This window comes from Oculina patagonica, chromosome 2 (genome assembly GCF_052425735.1).
Source record: "Oculina patagonica isolate OP01 chromosome 2, crgOcupat, whole genome shotgun sequence".
NCBI classification, from domain to species: Eukaryota; Metazoa; Cnidaria; class Anthozoa; order Scleractinia; family Oculinidae; genus Oculina; species Oculina patagonica.
In genome coordinates, this window is record NC_135759.1 from 20,500,659 (window position 1) to 20,522,599 (window position 21,941).

General features: G+C 38.1%; 1 protein-coding gene across 1 annotated transcript; it reads left to right on the plus strand.

Annotated features, from left to right (window-relative positions):
• Positions 1-238: 238 nt before the first annotated feature.
• LOC144642213 (uncharacterized) lies at positions 239-17,032 on the plus strand. Its single transcript, XM_078501194.1, has 6 exons — positions 239-3,331; positions 3,731-4,811; positions 5,420-5,636; positions 12,332-12,513; positions 14,450-14,488; positions 15,292-17,032. Exons 1-6 carry the CDS (start codon positions 239-241, stop codon positions 15,303-15,305), a joined length of 4,626 nt encoding a protein of 1,541 aa, XP_078357320.1. The 3' UTR covers positions 15,306-17,032.
• The last annotated feature ends 4,909 nt before the right edge of the window (positions 17,033-21,941 follow it).

The window sequence follows — 21,941 nt, forward strand, 5'->3', positions numbered from 1 at the left end:
TTGTTATATTTTTCTTATTTTCACAGATGACATTAACTTAATCTTTAACTTTAACTATAAACAGGTAAAAGAGACACACGAGCCTGCAATCTCGGTTGTTGATCTTATCTCGGGGAGTCAATCTACTAAAATCTCCTTCTTCACTGGTCTCCACCACATCGCTCCAAATGACAAGTTTTCGTCCCAATTTGAGAAAGTTAAAAAAGGCGCTCTCTTAAAGTTCGGAGGATATATACACATGACGTCACAGCAGTTAGGTCCTTTGAATTCCCAACGACGCCGTGACGCGACGCACGGGAAGTCCGTGGCAGTGAATGACGAAGATAACGATCTTAGCGGTGTAGCTGATCTAGATGGAGTTGTGGACAAAATCGAAATTCCTCACTATTCAGATATGAGCACAATGGCTTCAACAAGTTCACCTGGTTTTTCTATTGAATTCTGGATAAGGCCAAGGCGTATGCCTGTCGATACAACTCCCATGGCTTTGTTTCTTAAGTCATCCCCATCATCTGGCTCAATCGGTTTAAACTTAAACGTAGATGGCTCTCTCACGTTCTCCATGATTCTTAATAGGGAAACTCGATTAACTTGTACAACGGATATATCTGACGAAACACATAAAGTAAGAGCGTTGGTATTTCAGCATATAGCAGTGACTGGAACTGTTGGAAGCTCACTAAATATAAAAGTGAATGGAGAAACTACCTGTCAAACCACATGGGAAGGTATTACAGCCCTAGCTGCCTCAAATGAGGGAACACTGGTGTTTGGTGAAAACGGTATCGATTCAAAGCAACCCACGAGGTTTAATGGCCAAATAAGCAATATTCAACTCTTTACTACGGAAAGAACAAAGGAACAAATCGATAGAAGCATTCAGCAACCAGATCCAGCTGCTACTGGTGGTATTGGTTTCTGGTCTTTGAGACAGTCAGACGAGATAAACGTGGTTCACTACGTCATTTCAAATTCACAATCTGTATCCAACTTAGAGGTTCTGGAGGATTATGATCCCCCACTTACTGGATTTCCAGTGGAGGCTATTGTTCGAGGTCAAAAGGTCTACATAGTTCGTGCGACAGGAGAAGGTCATGTCGTATTAAAGAAATTTACACTCAGTGCTGATAAAAGAACCATTAAACCTCTCCCTGGTTATCAAACGATCATAACGTCAAACCAGGCAAGAAAGGGTTGTTTAGCAGCAGCCGTAGATGAAGTTCGAGATCGTTTGATGGTCATGGAATGTTTCGCAGAAGAACAATCTCCCGGAGCCCTACGCCTTAAATGGAATGCATATGATATTGACGAACAAGAACGAATAACAGCTACAAGTCAAGATGGGGGATCAGGTTCTTTACTTGTGACAGGCGTGGGCAGTATCGATACTCGGTTCTCTGCTAAGATAGTGAACAACCACCTCTTCCTTACAGCTGGTACAACATCGAGCGCATCCATTCTCTTCCTTGACGTTACACTCGATTCTAATGGTTTACCATCGATTTCAGTTGACGAATTGGCGGCAGAACCTGTTGGCCCTGAGGTAGTGAATAACGGTGCTGCGTATTATGTATATCTTAAAAAGGAGACTGGCGCCTCTTCAAAGCCATTTTTACGTCGACTTCGTCCACAAAATGGTCAGGTATCGAATAGTTACGTCGTAGACGTAAGAGACACTAACCCTACAAGTCTCATGGCAACAAATCCCATCACCGGTAACATGCCTGACAATGACTGGTTTTGGTTCTTATTTAAAATCAGCACGATAAATAGTGGAGTTGCCATCCAGAGTGGAGAGAGAATTAACATTCAAACGCCAGATAACAATCCCCAAAATGAGGAGGGCTGGAGCTATGTTAAGATCAGCTGCAAAACCCTACAGGCAGATCAACGAGCTGAGCAACTAAACTTCTGGATATTTAAAACAAAGTCTTGTGATCCGAAAAGTGGCGGATATTCAGTTGTGTCTGGTGAAATTGGCCCAGATGACTGTATTTTACTTTGGCCAAAAACAGAGCAGTTTGAACCTGGACAGTACCAACACATTCTTGCTCTTCCAACAGATAGAGAGATCGAGAGTGCCAAAGCTAGGTTTGGATCTTGGTTTGGCCCCTGGCGTCTCATGATTCCCATGGAACCTTCACCAGAGCGTCCAATACCAGTGACCGGTAGCTTATCTTCAAATTCACCAAGAAATGTTTATCAAGGCAACAAGTACTCTCTTCTTCATTTTGGCGAAGGTATCTCACTTGCCTCACTTTCACAACAGGCAGGGGTAAGAGGTGGCCTTCTTCAGTTTGCTAAAACAACCGTAACACCAATCATAGTATCAAACAACGGAAACCCAGCTTCAGTTAAACTTATCTTTAGAGGTAATGGGGGATCTTTACCTCTTGCGGCATTTCCACACGATCAAAGGGCAAAACTTGAAGTTCTGTTCAGCACTGTTTATCAAGAGGGAAGCTATGCCCAGCGAAGAATGACTTCAGGATTGTTTTACAGTATTGCCTATACTCCGCCTTCTGATTCCTCATCTTCAGGAGAGTTCAAAAATCTTGCACGAATTGGTGGCCTTGAAACTCTTGAATACCCCAATCCCCCAACCTCGTTCGTTTGGCTGATTCCACCTCCTTTTAAGGTGACTGGGATGTGTGCTGCAATATCGACTCTCTTCCAGTTTAACGATGACACAGTGGACAATATAGCTCCCAACTCGGTTGCATCTTTGACCGAGGTAGTCACGAACGCTGTTGGCCTCGGCAGTTTTGGAGAGAGATTGTTTAAGCCATTCCTTTCAGTACATTTTGACGTGACTATACTGAATAAGATTGGCGAGCAAATACATGAATCGCTTATGCGCAAGATACATGAGCGCCTCCCTAAACCACCACCTGCAAGTCCTACAAGTAGGCCACCAACTGATACACACAGTTGGCAAGAACTTGCGGATTTGGAAGCGTGTGTGTCCATATCTAACACAACATTTTGGGAGGATAAAGTCCAAATACAAAAAATAAAAGATAAACTCACTCAAGTGTTTCGGTCCAAGTGGATGAACAACGAGCTTTACAAGATACGTGAAGAAGTGGCACCGAACTTTCTTCGCGAAGCTTCCGCAAGGTACTCAGCATATGGTGGGATACCCGTCTTAATTGCCACAAGACTGAGAAGTAGAGAATTCTTAGAAGAATTACTAACCAACGACAAATCGTATATACAGCCTATTCTGGATTCGCATCTGAAAATCTTAGACTTTATTCGACCAGACTTGGGAATTGCAGTCAGAGAAGACATCATGAGTGCACTTTTGGCAAAAGAAATAACTGCGAAGGTTTGTTTATCACTTATTTTAGTCGAATTGTCAGGTATTGTCTCACGGGTTATATCATGTACACTTCTTAATTATATCAAGGTTTAAGTGTATCAAAATCATTAGGAAATTTTAAATGTCCTAATTATAAAGGAATGTTTACTTAAATTACGTCACTGTCTCACTGAACTAGTTTCTTGAAAACACGCTTACTAAGACTGATCATCTTTTTTGTTTTTTCCGTCCGTAATCACGTGTGGAAGTATTTATAACGATTATATGTTCGATTTACAACTAGTCATTGGACTATTGAAAACTGACTTCATTTGTTTACATAGCTATGAATAATCAGGCGGTTTGATCTTGTATACACAGCTCGTGGAAGCTACGTTAACTACATTTCTTACTGTTTTCACACAGCCTTGGACAATACTAGAGTCCCTGGACGAGGAAAAACAAAGGGAGGCTATAAGTGCGGCGATTACGGCAATATATGAAGGACCGAATGTACCAGAAGAAGTGAAGATTACATTTACAGAATTCATGAAAGAACTTCTTAATGCCATTCTTTATCCAATAACAAGCACGCAGCTTGGAGTCTACAGCAATTTCCTTAACTTGAGAAAACTCGACGTCTTGTCGGCCGTTGACAAACGCGCTCTCGATTTCAAGAAGAAGTTTCTGAATATTTTCGTTCTAGAACATTCAGACGAAATTAAAGAAATAAACAAAGCTAAACGACTACATCGTTCAAGAGGTCGAATTATTAATTTACTGTCCCAGCAACCAATAGGGAACCGAGAAGTATGGGACAGAAATTATAATGAATATTATAGATTAAATAGGATGACATATAAAATAGAACAACTACGCTTACAATTCAGGGACAAGCTGAAGACAGCAGACCCATCCCTTACCGATTTTTCATCCAATTACCTCAGCCGCAAAATACGCAGCAGTCCTCGTTTTGTCGCTGGTATGTCACATACGTTTAACTTGCTGGGAACAATTGGTGCCACCTACAGCGTATTTAAAGAAGTCTTCGATCCAAACAGTAACACTCGTCAAGGTAAACCGAAAGCTATCGCGACTGTTGTAGCAACAACTATCGGTGGCATAGGATCCGTTCACGGTACAGTCTCGGCAGCCATCGACTTAATGAAAATCTTAAAGGAAAAATTCTTTGCTCCGCCCAAACCTACAACGAGGTTCTACGGTTTTAGATCGTCCAATGAATTTTATACAATTGAACAAGAGCTAGCAACAGAAGTTAGTGTGGACATAACTAACATGGAGAGGCACGCTAGCAGGCTGGCTCGTATGGCTGAGTCCAAAACAATAGGACGCGTTTTTACCGTTTTTGGAGTTTTTGCTGACATCTTTTTCCTTGGTATAAGCGTGTCTGACCTGGTTGAGGATTTCAACAAAAACACCTGGGATTATTGGAAAATAGCAGACGACGCTTTGTTCGCGGCCTCTGCTGCCATCGGAGCAGCTTTTGGTAAGTGGTTAAAAACATCGCGGTTTATTATCAACGTATGTTGATCTTTACTCGCTTTTAGGTGGCTCTGCAATCTCTTCTCGGTCTGAAAGAACATTGTACTGATGAATGTTCTTCTTGAGTTTTGTCTGAGTTAGTATCGCAGTTTGAACTGCAAATATTTCGTATAAAACTTCATCCATATGCATTGTAACAGTACGCCATTTTGATTTGGATTCGAAAACACACATGCATCTTGGGTGGGAAGACCACTGTAAATTGTGTCTGCATGTTATCCAAAGGATAGTAGATTAATAAAAAACGTGTTGGGTCGTTCGTCTGTCTCATGCAGCACATGATGAATATGTTCTACTCTTTGGAAGCAAGGGCTAAAAAAATCATTTTTATGCAGCCGCATTTTCCTTCTAATGGTTTTGTCTCTCTCACCTCTTAGAGTAGGTTCTTATGGAAGAACTTCTTCGATACAGTTTAAATTCCGGTTTTCGAGTACGGTCGTGCGGCTGAGTGGGAGAAGACAAAATTACTACCGTAGTTCCCAACCCAACTTTAGACTCTGTGTTTGATGTTAATACGACTGATAAACACTTTCTTTATTTATCTTTTTTAAGGTATAGCCACCTTGGCTGCCACCTTTGGTGTTGCAACTGCTGCAGCAGCAGCTTCTGGCATAGGGGCTTTCCTTGTTATTGGGCTTGGTCTGATCGCCTTAATCAGCGACGCCATAAGAAAGCGAGTCAGAGCAAATCAAGAAAGAAAAAGGCAATGTGATAAATGGAAGCAATGGTGTTCTTGGGGCAAAGGCATTTTCCACCACTATGGCTTGTTGTAAGTTATTATTATCATTATTACCATTATCATTATCCTTGCTACAGCCATTATTGTTATTCTTTTGCATTACAGGTAATTTGCCTTATGATTTACGTAGAGCAATAAAATTTTGTGCAAATGAAGAGCTTAAATAGGGTTCTAATGACGGACGGAAATATACTATGTACAGTGAAACTCGATAAATACGAAAATCAAAGGACCACGCGAGTGTCCGTATTATCTGAGAGTCCGTTTTAAGTTCACGGGGAAAATGAAAAAATGATGAAAATAATGATAAAAATAATGATGAAAATAATGAAAAATTTTCTTGTCCTATACATCTTTTAAGGTATTAGCCACCGTTCAAAAGTGCAATTTTTCTAAATTTGAGATTTTATGATGTCCAGATAAAGCTCTTCAAGGGCGTTCTTTTACAAAAACTTTCACAAAAAATCTTATTTCTCCGCGAAGTTATTGCGCGATGAAGTTTTTGCAAGGTTAATTATGTTAATCGCCCGTTGAGATGTCCTGTCAACGCGTCACGAAATTCCAGCTTTATTTTTCACGCAAGAACATATTTGCAAGAACAAGCGGTCAAGCGCCGAATGCGGGCAGTCGGCTTCCGCACCAACAAATGAAAGCCGATCGGAAATTCATGTTGAAGAACCAGTTGAAGTTCTAGAAAGTGGCCACACTGAATAGAAGACGTGCTACTGTTCAATGGAAACAAGCACACATTAAAATCGAAATAAAACTACAGTGACGGTGGACGATATTTGTTGTCTGAATATATGTAAGCCTAAAATCAACTTGATTCTTACCCAGCTAGAACTACTAGTCTCATTTCGGCCAGCCTGTTTTCTTTTGTGTTGACCGACCGATATTTCGAGGCTTCACCTTCACTTTCAGCTGCAATCGCTGTTTGTTATCGGCTTTGTTCCCCTTTCGATTACAATCGGCACACAACCAAACTCGAAGCATGTCAAGAAAATTATATCACAAAAATGCGGCTCCGTACGTGGAGCGAGAATTTTGAATTTTCTATAAACTGTATAAACCACGATTTGTGTCAAAAAGAAGATAAAAATATCTCGCCATGTTCCGCGTAAATGTTTTGCCTGCTGAATGTAACCTGTCAAGCATCTATTGTTAGAGAAAGATGACCCTTCCTGGTAAGCATCAACCTTGACGTTCCAGGCGTTATAATCCCATTATGGGTAAGACTCCGCAAAAAATATATTTTGCTTTTTTTTCTCGGAAAGAAAATTTCGACAAGTTGAACGTACGTTTTTAACTCCAAGTCGGCAGCCCCTGAACCGATTTGGCTGAAATTTCGCCAGCTTATTGCCAGATAGTTTTTCTCCAAAACCGTGTCTGCGATTTTTCTTTTCTTTTCTCATTTTCGAATAATTTATATTTTTCCACAGGAAGGGCCGATGATTCGTCTCCCCAAACTTCATCTGCCCATTACAAAAGAACAAACGCACTTGTCAAAAATCTGGGACACGGTTTTTTAGAGAAAGGTGTTAAGAGGCAAACGTGATGTTTTTCGTCATTTTTGTCTCGTGACGTCATGACGACACGAGAATATAATACAGGGGAGAAGGTGCATTCCATGCGTGTTTGCTTTCTGAGACCGCGGAATTTTTCCGCCATGTCAAAATTTTCTTGTTTTAGTAAATGCCGAAAAATGCGATCATCACATTTAAACAAAACAGATGCTGTTTGCACTGGAAGTTGTGTTTATTTTTAAGCCTTTTGTTTGTTTTTCTTAGTGATAAAAGCGATCACACGAGTCATATTAGTCAATCAGATAATAGCTACCGTGAGAACAATGTGTTTTATGATTTTGGTACAGCAATAGGGGAAAAGCATGTCTTAAACAGGGTTGCGCCGTACAGAACTGTAGGTATGTCGACCGACAATATGTCGATTAGATCCGATTTCAAAGATGTAATAGACCGTAGTAGTCGAACCATATGTGTGCCTTTACTTTAGTTGACTAGCTAGCTTAGGCAAGTTAGAATTTGTACTGATTAAACTAGTTCAAAACAACTGGTAGATCCCGTGGACATAATTTTCCTTGTGTGTTTTCAATTTGAGTATTACCCTAAACTGTTTTGGAAAACAGTTCAAAATTTCCCCAGTCACGAAGACGCACGCGAAAGGTCAACCATGAAACTTTGCTTGGTAGTGTGCGTGAGTTTATTGAAACGTGAGGCTGAAAACGTTCTTATCAGTCACAAACACAAACGACAAAGGAGAATCTGTGACTTTGTTGACCTTTTTTAGATATTTAAGAACTATCTGTGACAAATAAATTCAAAGTACACTCCAGCATGTAGCCGTTGAACAGTTATAGGACTCTGATAACAGCAGAAAAAGAATACAGACTTAGCTGTGGGAAAACGCTGTATTGCACTTTGATTCATTAAACATTTAAGTCGAGCCTACTTTCGGCTGCTTGGAAAAATCGCTTTTGAAAAGGTGTCGGAAACAAGTCGCGTGATAATTATAAGTACAAACATTATCCGACTGACAGAAATAGCAACGATTAATTAGTATGGACGCTTAATTACCGTGATAGTGATCGGAATGGATACCATTAAGGCATCGATTTCAAAACTTTGTTTTTAAGCATGTAATCTTATATATATTTTTTAGTTGGATTTTGAGCCTTTCGCGTGAGAACCTTTTGTAGTTGGAATAAACCTTTGTATCTTTAACTGTGAAATCGTGAAGTTCAGCGCAAGCATTCACGACAAAGGTTTCTGAATTGACAAGTGAATCAAGAGTTTCGTATATCGTGTTGTGAATGTCACAACTTTTATGAAGCGACAAAAGTAGCTTTAGTTTTAGTTTAAATTTTAGGGGTGAGGAGTCTAAATGTTTCTTTATGTTAGATGCACGCTTTTTAATTTTCGATACAGTAAACACCCGCGTGTAAGAACCTACAATTTTCTAAGTTTGGCAAAATAGGTTCTTGTATTTGGGGGTAGTTATTGGTAATTTAGGCTAAGTAGGTTCTTAATAAGGTTCTTAATTTCTAAGGAGGAGCCATAGTTTTTTGATTGTACGAGAAGAAAAAAAATGGGTTTGGTCCTTCATTATACAGCATTTATTCATGACTGTATTGCTTCAAGCCTCATGCAAGGTCCAAAGAAGACAACTACAGTCTATGTGAGTCTGTCTTTTCTTTATTTTTAAATACAGTTTGCCGGGATGTTCTGTTAAAAATGTTCATAAAAATTTTCTATAACCCACATATAAGAACCTGCTGAAATTTGCTTGGCTAAACAGGTTCTTATATTTTGGGGTATTAAAATGGCAAATTTCTGCCAGCAGGTTCTTAAACCACTAGGTTCTTACACGCGGGTGTTTACTGTATCCTTACAAGCAATAAATAGACGTGAAAAGCGGTCTATTTTCAAATAAATTAAACTCTGAAAAGAGTCACGAGACACTAAGCCCAGAGGGCTTTTGATAAAAGGAATAATTCATAATCTGGAACTATTAAGCTTTCAGAAAATGTGAATCCCTCCTTCACTCCTTCGCTCGATTTCTGTTAAACATTTCAATTGAATTAATTAATTTATTGAAATTGAATTAGTCAGTTAATCTTGTGAAGCGGGTAGGGGGTTGAAAATGCGAGCTTTATCTGTGTTACTTTATATGAAGTACACAAAGGCTATATATTTATTTCGTAAAACCCAATGTTCTCCTTGTGGTATGCATTCTTCCAGGCGTAGACCCAAGCACACGGAATTTTGTGTTGAACGCATGCGCATATATGAAGTACACAAAGGCTATATGATATTTTCACCAAATATTACTGAGAACTGGTTAAAACTGAACAAAATCGGGGGTTTGATTTCCGAAAAAAATTCGATGGTACCAGAAAAGAGTTGAATTTGAATGAAATATTCACCTATAAGCCGAGCGGTCATCAACAAACGAAAATTAACAAGCGTGTGTAATTTATTCTTGGTCAGTGCCTTTTATTTTAGTGGCTGCTCCTAAAAGGCCATTTGGTTCCTCGCGAAGCGAGGCCGAAGGCCGAGCGTAGCGGGGTGTATAATTTTGTCCCTCAAAGGGCTCAGGCGGGATGAAATCTCGTGTGGAGTTTACGGTCATATATATATATTTATTTATTTATTTGTGAGCTTGGTGTGTGGCGGAAATGACGTCACACGGCCGCCGCGCGCTGGTGGCCTAATGGTAAAGCGTCGAACTTGAAATCAGATCTTCGGACCTGAGGTCGGGGGTTCGAATCCGGCTAGGGTTTTTTTTTTCTTTTTTTTTTTTCTTTTTTTTGTGGGTTCGAATTCTGAGCCTTTCATTTTATCGTTTTTCTTTTCGGATTAAAATAACATTGATTTCCACATAATACTCCCTCAACGCCTATTCAGGCTATAAACCTTTCATCGCCATCAGGGGCGCGCGGGCGGAGGCTTCGAATCCTCCTGCCGTTCGTTCTTCTTTTTTTTATGCCATCAAATAAATGTCCAAAATGCGACTATCCAATAATTTGTCGATGATTTTGAAAATAGCCTGCGCTTCCCAACGCTTTCTACCTCTTTACGAACCAGAAAAAGCCACCATCTTTAAAGCGGAGTAGACCCTGGGAACGAGGGTGTCGCGGCCATGCCCGTTGAAATAATATTTCTAACAAATATATCTTCCTGCCTACTGTGGAAAATTGAATATGTACAATTCAATTAATGTTCAACTTCAAATAATCCACTCCTTATTTATAACACCCCCCCCCCCCCCCTCCTCAACCCAAAGCTTCGCGAGGCCCTGCGAGTCACGTATTACTAGTTTAATGCACGTTAGGAATGAGTTTTTTTTTTTTTTTTTTTTTTTGATCTGCTCGCTCTGGAATATTATTTATTTTGTCGGCGTACGTGATCGTCTTTTGAACTGACGAGGGCATTCGAAATCTCGCATGTCTGAAACAATTTCCTCGCAATCTCTTCTACAATAATTATTTCTGCCTGAGACTGTTTCTGCTCCTCTCCTTCTGTTCCTTTCCTTAAAGTTTAGTTAATTTGCAGAATCACTGCTAACGCGACTTTTCAAGAGAAGAAGGGTCAAGAAGGAATCGATCTTTTTGACTTGTTGTAGCGACAGCAGAAACTGGCCAATCAGAAGCGGTCGTTCCCACGGGCTTGGTAAACATTGTAACACGATCTGACAGAAATTGGCTGGATGTAATATTTTTGTTCAAAACCGAAAACTTATAATACCACGACTTCTCTGCTAAAAGAAACCACTCAGTTCAGAAGAGTTTGATTGGATTCAGGATACTCGACAAATACTGGTAACAGCACATGTTTCGTTTTGATGACATTTAAAGTTCACCCGCTTGATCTGCTTGATCTGTTCGCTAGCAACTTGGCGAATTGCGACGAACTGAAGATTCACTCAGTGAATCATCAGGAATCATCCCGTATTCTCTGGCGATTTTGCAGTTGTTCTGAACGGTCTCTACCTCGGCAACAACTTTCAATTTGAAGGTTTAGTTGTTTGAAAACCAGTAGCTTTTGGCATGATGACCGATAACCGCTAAATTCTTCCGGTCGGAAGAACGCGTGATTGTTTGTGATGGGATTCTGAACTCAGGTGAATTTTTTGTCACGCGTGTGTACGGTACTATTAATAAATTCATCTTTTATCAGTGATTTATTGTTTTTCAATTACATAATTGTGATTTAACGAAAATGTTGATTTGCTGCGCGTGGATTGTTTTATAGTTTGAAGGAAAAATTGGGTCTCGGCTTATAGCCGAGTGATTTGGGTTTATTTTTTGTCAGAGGCTGACTGGTTCTAAAAACTAAAAGTTTAGGGTCTCGGCATTGCCAAATAAATACGGTACATGCATGCTTTAACTACCTGCCGAAATGTCAGTTTTCTTGAAATAGACCAAAACTTAATTTTTCGAATGATATTATTATTTTGCCTAACCTTCAAAAAACAAAAAGGAAAAATAAAAAGAAAGAAAACGATTTGCAACCGATGAGAACTCTATCACTAGATTACAATCAAACTAAGTGAAGTGAACTGAAGTGTGGAAAGTTTAACATCATTTGTTTTAGCTTATCTTTATTTTTCAGTTTTCTGTTTTAAATTCTTGTTTCATAATAAATTTTCCGAGTTTAATATTATAGTGGCTCATAGCCACTTTGATTTCAACATTATTTTCAAACTGTCGCTGTGATTTCACACAAGGGCGGTACATTTTTACAATTTTTCCGCGTTTCTTATCAATTGCGGTCGGTCTGCTTCTTACAATAGCGGGATATTTTGCCAGTGAAACTATAATGGTGGTTTCTGACTGAAATATTACTTCTTTTTTCACTGAAAGACAAGAAACAAATGAAACGCAACATATTTATTTCGACGGCAAACGTCAGACAACATTTAGAACAGAACGTAACATTACATTGCTTTAAATCTACTTTGTAACGGAAAAAATCAGAGAGATGAGTTATAGTTCTAGTCAGTTAAGAAATACTCCCTTTATTTTCTGCGGTAATTCATATTCTAAAGTGATTTGTCAATGATATGCGTTTCCCCTCAGGTGGGTATTTCGGGACTTTTAAATGAGATCAATGAAATATCTATTTTTTAACTGATTATTTTTCCCCAACTTCTTGGAAATCTAAATAAAAAAACAAGACAACTACCTTCTTTACCTCTATACTCTGCAGGAAGAATAGTGACGTAGATCCTTGCAGCAAGTGCCCGACAAAGAAGCATCACATCTTGCGAATCATACGTTCAAATCCGGGCCTTTTCCCCTCTGCTTTAAAGAGGGCATTGATAAAAGGACTGGATTCCGGGAAAGACGTCAAAAGCTTGGTGCCAAGTTTGCAAAAAATTGAAAAGAAAAGTAGGTTTGCCAGATATATAAGTTCTTAATAATGGAGACAAAAACACCTTTCATAGTCGTTGCCAGTGTCAATTCGCGATAATCGACTGATCGGGGGGGGGGGGGGAAGGAAAGCAACTTCCCATACATTCTCTTATATCAAATCTGAGCGATGTTCTCACAACTTGCAAAACAATTATCGGGGTGGTAGTCAGCGGATGCCTCTAAAGGCGCATGAGCATTTCCTTTCATTCTAAACTTGCAAAAACAACAACAACAACATGGCGGTCAGTAGGATAGTTCGGTTACTTTTTTATAGAAGTAAAAGAAGTTTTCTAAGTTGCAGCAAAAATGTTTCCGGAAAGGTTGTTGTCAACATGTGATAATTGTTGTGAAATCAAACCATTACGGAAATGGTAATAAAACGCAGCGATCAAATTTTCCCGTGCTGGTCGGAGCTATTGTTCTTGCGCTATTGTTTCAAGTTTGTTTTTTTGACTTGGTCGTTCTTTGTTTTAAGTCATTTGTGATCCCCACGTGCGTTTTAAAATCGTGGTACAATCATTTGCATTTCAGCGCTAAAAAAGAAAAGATGGCCCCAGGGGGGGGGGAAGCAACTTCCCATACATTCTCTTATATGAAATCTGAGCGATGCTCTCACAACTTGCAAAGCAATCATCGGGGCGGTAGTCAGCGGATGTCTCTAAGGCGCATGAGCAGCTCCTTTCTTTGTGAACTTGCCAAAACAAAAACATGGGACCAGTGAGAGAGTTCGATTTTTTATATATATGTAGTAATAAAAAAGACTTTCTAAGTTTTGACTTTAAAGCAGCGAAAATTTCTCCGAAAAGGTTCTTTGTGTCAATATGTGGTGTTTGTTATGAAATAAAACCATCACGGGAATGGTAATGAAAACGTGGCGATCGAATATTCCCGCGCTGGTCGGAGCTATTGTTCTTGCTCCATTGTTTGAGGTTGTTTGTTGACTTGGTCTTTCTTTGTTTTACTTCATTTACAATCCCCATGTGGGCCAGTTGAAAATCGTGGTACAAACATGTCAAACATTTGCATTTCAGCACTGAAAAGTAGCACGGCATCACAAAATTCTGCGTTCTTAAAACTACACGACGATGACGAAATTTTCGGATTTAAACACGCTGCTTTTAGATTTTTAGTTAAGAGAATTGAACCCCTTTATAATAAGTGATTCCACGACATAGCAGCTTCCATTTCGCGGGAAAAGATTGCCTGTTGCATCATCGTCCAAAAACCGCTGACTACATCGTGAATTGATCGCTTTGCAAGTTGTGAGAGCATCGCTACTCGGTCCCAGACCTCGTTTCTTCCCCCCCCCCCCCCCCTGGATGGCCCGCTGCATCATCGTCCAAAAACCGCTGATCGCGTTGCAAGTCGTGAGAACATCGTTATTCAGTTTAGACCTCGTTTCCCCCCCCCCCCCCCCCCCACACACACACACACTCCTGGGACTTTTCTTTCGGACTCTATCATAACGGTTGTAAAAGAAACAGCAACTTCTTGTATTCGCTCAGCAAAAATCTCGAGAAACACATTGTTTAAAGATTAGCTGTACTCAAGAATAGACCGGACTTTATTCGTTTGAAAAGAGTGAAGCACCGAAGAGAATTTGTTAACCGTTTTAGTATGGAAAGGAAGACAAACGATTCTTTATGGTAACGAAATCAGTTTTGGGAATGATAAGATTCATTACAAATGCACATGGTGGTTACTTTACGATGGAATAGTTGTTGTTGTAAAAGGGCGTTGTTTGGGCAAAAAGCAAGCTCACTTAACACTTTGACTTTTCAAAGAATTCACTTTGGCATCAAATAGTATATCTCCAAGAATATTTACTGTACTTTTAAAACTCTTGAAAAGATAGTAAAAACAGTCGCTTGTTAACAGGAATTTAAGAAATCCTTTCTTCTTCTTTCTACAGCTTGTCCTGCTTGGTTACGCCATGTTTTCAAACGTCAAGGTGAGTCTTATTGTAAATATACGGTGCGTTCGATTGCCCTTTTCAGTTTCCCCGAAATAAAAATCCAATCAGCATGATTTCGGACTAGTCATTCCAACCGTTTGTCAATAAATCGAAACTCCGTGGCTAAAAGCGCGCCTGAGATTTAAGTGCGGAAGACAACAAACCGTCGAATCCATTCCGTTGTTATTTCACCTTCACTAACTTAGCTTCGCCATAATCCCCACGTTATGATAGCTTCCCTTCCTGGATATAACGTTCTAGTATGGTCACGGGACCAGATACAAAAGCTAATTTACAGATTTCTCCCTCGAAGGCAATATTTCAAAACTCAAATACAAGTTATTTAAGACTTTACCTACAGACCAGGATGGTGATGGTAACTGTGTTACCTTGTCCATAACAAAACGATAATCAATTGGCCAACTGATCAATGAATTTGGTAGCGTGTTATAAACCAGTGCTTCAGTACAAAAATAGTCTTCGAGCGAAACCATTCATATGAAAATATATTTTACCTGCACGTTCATTTTCATGCAAAGCAGACACACTTTCATATGAAATATTTTGCGCGTTTTCGTTTTGTAAACAGAGAAGAGCTCGAAGGGGTAACATGGGAAATGAAAATTGGCAAATTTTCACTGGGAAAAAACGGGATTTGGGTCAATTGGGCTGGGAAATGCAAACAAATAAGCAACCTGGGCTGGGATTTAGAAAATCGGGTACTGAAACAATATTCAACCCGGGAACGAGATTGATTCGATTTGGGACATTTTTGTCACGAGCTTCTCTCCTTTTTTTAGGAAAACGTCGTTGAAACTTCACGGAAGAAACTGGCAAAAAGAAAACACCAAGAAGGCTACCACCAGTACAGCGACTAGCTATCATGGATAAGCAAATTCTCAATCTCGGTTATTAGCTTTCTCGCTTTCTGATTAACTCACAAACTTCGCAGAGAATTTGCCTGTCAAAATCAAACAAACTGTCAGAATTAACTTCACTTGAAAAATACACAAGATTTGAAACGAAACAATTACTGTAATTTTACAACAAAAATGTCTATCTTTATATTTGAACATCCTTGTCGATTCCAGCAGGGCAAAGCATTTCAAAACAGCTCAATAAGTCTAAAAATATTATTATCAAAGACGAAGAGGCGGTGTTTCGTGGAGGTCAACACCACAATAATCAGTCTCTGTTGTTAGTGCCTTCTGTTTACAACTTTAGTAAACTTGATCGACTAAGGACTCGGGATCATTTCGACACAATTATTTCCTTGTCGTGTTCAGTCGCAGGACCAATAGGTATTTTCGTCAATTTGACTTGAATAAGAAATATCTTGTTCAGTTCTGCAATGTTTCAAACAATCGTTTCATGTACTGAAATATGCGCATCGTTTTAATAATATTAAAAGCGCAACAACGGAGGTGAGAATTTACTTAAGCTATTATTCCATATGCTATTGTTGGATGTGAGAAGATATCGTCATTTATGATCTCGTATTCAACGTGCGCCGCTTGTGAAATAATTATTAACTTTAAGCTGCAAGCTATATTTCCTTATTTGCCAAGTATTTATCTAGCAATTTCAGGAGCCTGGCAATTTAAAAAAAATATATTCCTCTTTTCTCTGGCTGTGGTGCTTGATCAAAGTTGGCATAAGTATGAAACCATTTATTTCATTATCAAGATTAAGCTCAAAACTCGAAATCACAAGTATAAAACGGAATATAATTTAATCATTTGATAAATATAAAAGATGGTAAATTTAAAGCTCGGTGATAAATGATAATGATGAAATTTTCAATATGTCACGAGGATAAATGGACCAGCTCACTGCGAGTCTCTTGTAGCTTAGTTGGTTAGAGCACCCAATCGGTATCTGGGAGGCCATGAGATTTTTCCTTTGTCCCACGCTCGCGAAATTGATAATTTCATTTTAATCAATTTTACCCTTTGTTTATGGCTAGATAGACATAGGTGCTCGTCAGGAAAAACGCTAGCGCGTTGCTCTTCACGAGCTTAAAAAACGCCAAAAAACGCATGATAACGTTATACACTATCAACCAGAATGTGAAGTTCTTAAAGCAGAAAGGTGCAAGAAAAAAATCACGTACATGTACAGTATGTGGCCCAAATTTAATACCGTACAGACTCGGTCATTAGGAATTTAAAAGTATCTATCCAATTAGATTACATCAATCACAATCCGAACGGCCTTATGCGCCTACTGGCACGAACAGAATTGATGATGACGATGAATCACAATCCGATTGTTCTTAACGTTTATCAAGTAATTAAAAATGCATAAACAATACAAACGTGTATCAGTGACGCACAATTTACCTACCTTGACATTGGGTTAAATATTTTCTTTTGATAACAACGTGATATTGGTCTTGCACAAAGACTATAAAAAGAATATATGAGTAAATTTGTGGAAACAATGGTTCCTTGATCCTTCGCAATGGAAATGTAAGGACGAAAAGTGGCCGGATGAAGATTGAACGAAATTAGGGACGTGTAATTTATAAACTTAAAACTGCTGTTATGTTTTGGGATAAAGAAGGGGGACCACATTAAATAAGTACATCGACAGAATAAAAATTGCCAGCTAATGTGATGTATAGAAATTATACTGTGATAAGACTCTGATCAAATCACAGCGTAAAAGTAAAGAATAGGCAAAGAGGTAAACTTAAGAACATTAACATTATTGTTACCCCCAATGTTCGAATATCCGGACTAGGAACCGAGCCTTGAAGTGCAAAACCTTGAATATAACATCATGTTAGCCGAGTGTCTCGACCAATAACAATGTCCGATTCTTAAATTCACCTCTTGAAATAATGCTAAAATATATATAAAAAAAAAACATAAAAATTGATTATTCCTGTTTTCACCGTTCCCATAATACACTTGTTTACCCAAAATTTTTGCATAAGCATTGTTTTCAATTTCTCTTGGGATTTACAGTGACGTGCAATCGTCCCCAGAGAAATTGAAAACAATGCTTATGCAAAAATTTTGGGAGTTATTTAAATAAAACAAGATGTATTATGGGATCGTGAAAAAAGCGAATAAAATAAAAGATATATATAACGTTATCTTTTAGGTATGAGCACAATATATATCAGTCCTTGAAAGAAATTAATATTTAACGAACTATTGTTTAAAATATGTTAAACTATGATGAATTTATTAACATATAAACGCTGAATGCTTCATAAAAGTAAAAATAAATTATAATTATAGTACAGTTATAAACGCTATCTTTAGATGATTTCATAATAAGCCCTAATATTAGTTTATGAAAAAACATTGAATGATGACCTCACTGATGTAGTGTTTCAAAAATCATATACTATGTAATGAATCAGTTAAGGTATAAAAACTGAAGCCTGCATTGAATATTTGATGACAAAACAGTATTCTTGAAGGTGCTTAATATAAAATGAGCCACTAAGGTAACTCAATGCATGGAACCAAAATCTGATGTTACAGTGATGAAGACATTAAAAATGATTATATTAAATCAACAATGCAATCAGTGTATTTAATTATTGTAGAGGCTACACATGGTTCGTGACCTTTGGGTAATCTCCTTTGGCTTGTTCATCAGTTTTGTTTTATCTCAAAGAAAATACAATATAGTCTCAATAGCTCATTTTACACCCTGCATTGCTTTCAAAGTGTAAACTTGTGAAAACAAGGCTAAAAAAATACCCAGGTTAAAAAAAATGTTGTTAAGGTTCTAGGGTTGGCAAAGCTTGACTTTAAACGCTAATAACGTTTTCAGTTATTTTCACCTTTTATTTTTTTTTTTGCAACGCTTTAATGATTTTTAGTACTTTTCAGTAATTTTGGGCGGTTTCCTGACGTTTTAAAATCCAAGATGGCGGACCCAAGATGGCGGCTGTTTTGATATGACGTCATCGTCCCACGTGACGTATATCAAAATATAGATTTTTGGACATACTATACTATCCTTTAAGTTTCATTGTGATCACTTAAATATTTTAGAAGTTACGGAGGGGGGAAACGGAATCCGCCACCCCTCCGGTCTAAAAAAAGAACAAAAAGGCCCGATCTGAATAGGGTTAAGGAGGCTCAAAACAGTTTTAACTAAATTCCAGCTCTCATACTTTGATGGGTCAGTGCTACAAACATTTATCAGTTACCACTACAAAAATGGTGTCAAACGAATGCCCAATCATCGCTGAAGTTGTGGACATTTTTTATGACGTCACGGGTTACCATAGCAATGGTATAACCTGTTAAAAACACCCTTAATTTTCTCTTGAAGTGCTAATTACTCAAAAACGAGTCTGGTGTCCCCCATTTTTTATTATTGAATAATGACTAGCATGTTAAAGATACAACTTTTTGCAAAGTTAAAAAAATTCTCTAGAGCGGTTTCAGAGCCACCAGAAATTTTCTTTGTCCCATGCTCGTGCCATTATTGAAAAAAAAACTTTAGTTTGTCGATATAAAATTATGTCACAAACGGTTCATCTTAAGTTGCCATAACATCCAAAGTGTTGAAGGGTTTTTTTTTTTTTTTTTTTTTTTTTGGAAAATTTTTTTTTTTTTTTTTTTTTTTTTTTTTTTTTTTTTTTTTTTAAAAAAAAAAGCTTGAGTCAAACGCGTTTTCACGTAGAAATAAGAGCTGTTATCCTTGCGCTTGTGCTTGCGTCGCTAGTGAAAACCAGGCTTAAACTGCAACAGGCGTTTTTCGGTCACGGTGGCGACACAATGATCCACAAAAAATTAAGAAAGAATGACAAACTCTTAGTTTAAATAAATATTTTCAGCAGCAAAAATTTTACAACGCAACGCGTACAACAATTTGCAGTAAAACTGAGTCGTCAGCTTCCTTTTCCAACAAGTTACCGCATGATAATTTGTGGTGATGTAAGTCCATACATTTATTCTATCGGAATCGAACAAACCACGCATCAGAAAGCATACTATGTTTTATTTTGATTGTGCTTTACCATTAACTAAGAGGTTTTTTTTATACAAAATGTATTTTATATTATATACTTCCCTGAATCATTAGGAGATACGGCAATAGTTACCAATCTATAACAAATATTTTCGAATGGAATAACTACAAGTAAAGAGCGACATTTGCAGCTGGTGGAAACTGTCTGAAAACCACTCGCGACAGCTTTCAAATTCACTGGTCAAATAAAATTTAATGGAACTTTAAAAATCTTCCAAACTAACGTCCAATAGGCAGCAAAAAGACAGTAAAGTACTCTTCAGAGATTTTAGAGTGAGATGAGACAAAAGCTTGAACCACTTACTTGAACTTTACATTCACCTGCACCAAAACATGGGCGTCTTTCTTATGAAAACAAGAAGGTTTTTATGATCGCAGCAAAACCGATTTTCTGATCGCAGCAAAACCGATTAAAAGAATAACTGAAACCAGAACATGCCTGGATTTGTAAGAACTTTGAAAGGTGAACTCAACGTGACAAAAACAAACACTTTGTCGTCTATCTACCCGACGTTCTCGCATTCTCGATGGAAAGACGACGTGTTGTGCATGCGCGCGCGGTAGCGCGTGGAAGTAAGGTAACTCATTCGGTTACCGTTGCAACGTCTTTTGCTAAAGGTGCCTAATACCTGACTTTATTTAAAAAAAAGAAATAACTACTTCAGCCCTTGTTCATTTCTATACTAGTAATACGTGACTCGCAGGGCCTCGCGAAGCTCTGGGTTGAGGAGGGGGGGGGGGTGAAAAAAAAAAGGAGTGTTTTAATTGAAATAAAAATTAATTAATTTAAATTTATTTACCAACGTAGGAAGAAAAATTTTTATTATAATTTAGGCGCCCCCCCCCGGAGAAAGAGGAGGGGGGGGGAAAGGGAAAAAAAAAAGGGGGGGGGGGGGGAAAAAAAAAAAAAAAAAAAAAAAAAAAAAAAAAAAAAAAAAAAAAAAAAAAAAGGAAAAGTGTTCAGATTTAAAATCAAGGAGCAGTATTTGTCCCACTTGTTCTAAATTCTCCCTCGTAATCGCTTGCTTATACATCATGACAAGTGGGTCACGTCGACTAGCCTTGGGATATTTATGTTTAGAGAATAAAAAAAGTTTCACAACGAGATTTTCTTAAACTTTTTTCTCCTTTAAATGCACATATAGCTGAAGGCTATATATTCTAGTCTAGATAACAGAACTTGAGAAAATGTTGCATCGTTCGACCTGAAATTCCAACTTCCGTTTTAGCTTGAGAAGCAGCTGCCAAAAACGGAGGCGTTTTTTTACTTCTTTAAGTTAGAAAAACACAGTATTGTTTTAAATTTAAAGATGAAGGTGTTTAAATCGAATCTCATGTCGAAAAGATATTCAAAGCGACGCTTTTACGGTCGATAGTAAGTAAATAATTAACCAGATGATTGAAGGAATTGAGAAAGAGTCCACTGGAACATAAAACATATCACACCGCAAAAGATTTTTTTTAATTGTGTAACTTCGACTAAACGAAACAACTAAACGAATCGTCTCTCCCACAATTTTATTTAAGATCTTCTCTTGTTCTTTATTTTAACGAAATAATATTGTAGAGTTTCTTGCACCCGAGAAAAGAATATTTAGAATTTTGTATGTTCGCTCATCCATAAACGCACGCATTTGACAAGGAACTTAATAATAAATAGCGTACTTAATAAACATCAAGCCTGGCATAAACATGGTTGTAAACGGTGAAGGGTGTATAACAAGCGATAACTTAACATGAATAAAATTTTGATTTTACATTTACATAAAAGAAATAAGTAAAAACCTCAAAACAAGAAATTGAATTCTGTTACGGTTAAAACTGAAACATGCAAGCTATGGTAAACATCCGAGCAAGTTGAAACAGGCACCAGCCTTAATATCTTGAGAGCGTAATATGCTCTGAGCCTATGAATAGACTGTCAACGAGCACCCGTTTTTGTTTTTGAAAGGTGACTTGAAAGACGTGGCGAGGTTGGAATGCGGTGGTAAATATACTGCTGTGTCATAAACTTAGATCCCATTCTTGACTTGAATGCTGGACTGAAAAGAGGCTATCTTGGCAGACAAAGTGTTTAAACTGTTTAAAGGTAAGTTTTAAAGGCCGAGATTTTACCGTGTATGATATCTAGATGAGGTATATATGCTGTCCCCAAAGTACATGATCTTTTTAACTGTTTATTTTATCGAAAATAGTATGAGACAGGGTCTGTTATGTTGTTCGCTTTGAACGAGATCTGTACGTTTCAATTAATTCTACTGATATCATAGGCCATTAGTACTTAAACAAAAAATGGGAAATGAAGGTCGGCAACGCAGAGAAGACATATTTAAGAAGGATTTAGGAAGTAATGTTTATTTTGGTTCGGTGTGAGCTGCTCTTTTAATTTCACGAAGACCATTCTCTTCACGAAGATCATTCTCTTCAGAGAGATTTATTGTTCTTG

Bases quoted from the DNA above. Each gene is read 5' to 3' on its own strand.
- LOC144642213 (XM_078501194.1), top strand. From the start codon at position 239: ATGACGTCACAGCAGTTAGGTCCTTTGAATTCCCAACGACGCCGTGAC. The intron at 3,332-3,730 runs GTTTGTTTATCA...GTTTTCACACAG, and splicing joins CAAAAGAAATAACTGCGAAG to CCTTGGACAATACTAGAGTC. The intron at 4,812-5,419 runs GTAAGTGGTTAA...ATCTTTTTTAAG, and splicing joins TGCCATCGGAGCAGCTTTTG to GTATAGCCACCTTGGCTGCC.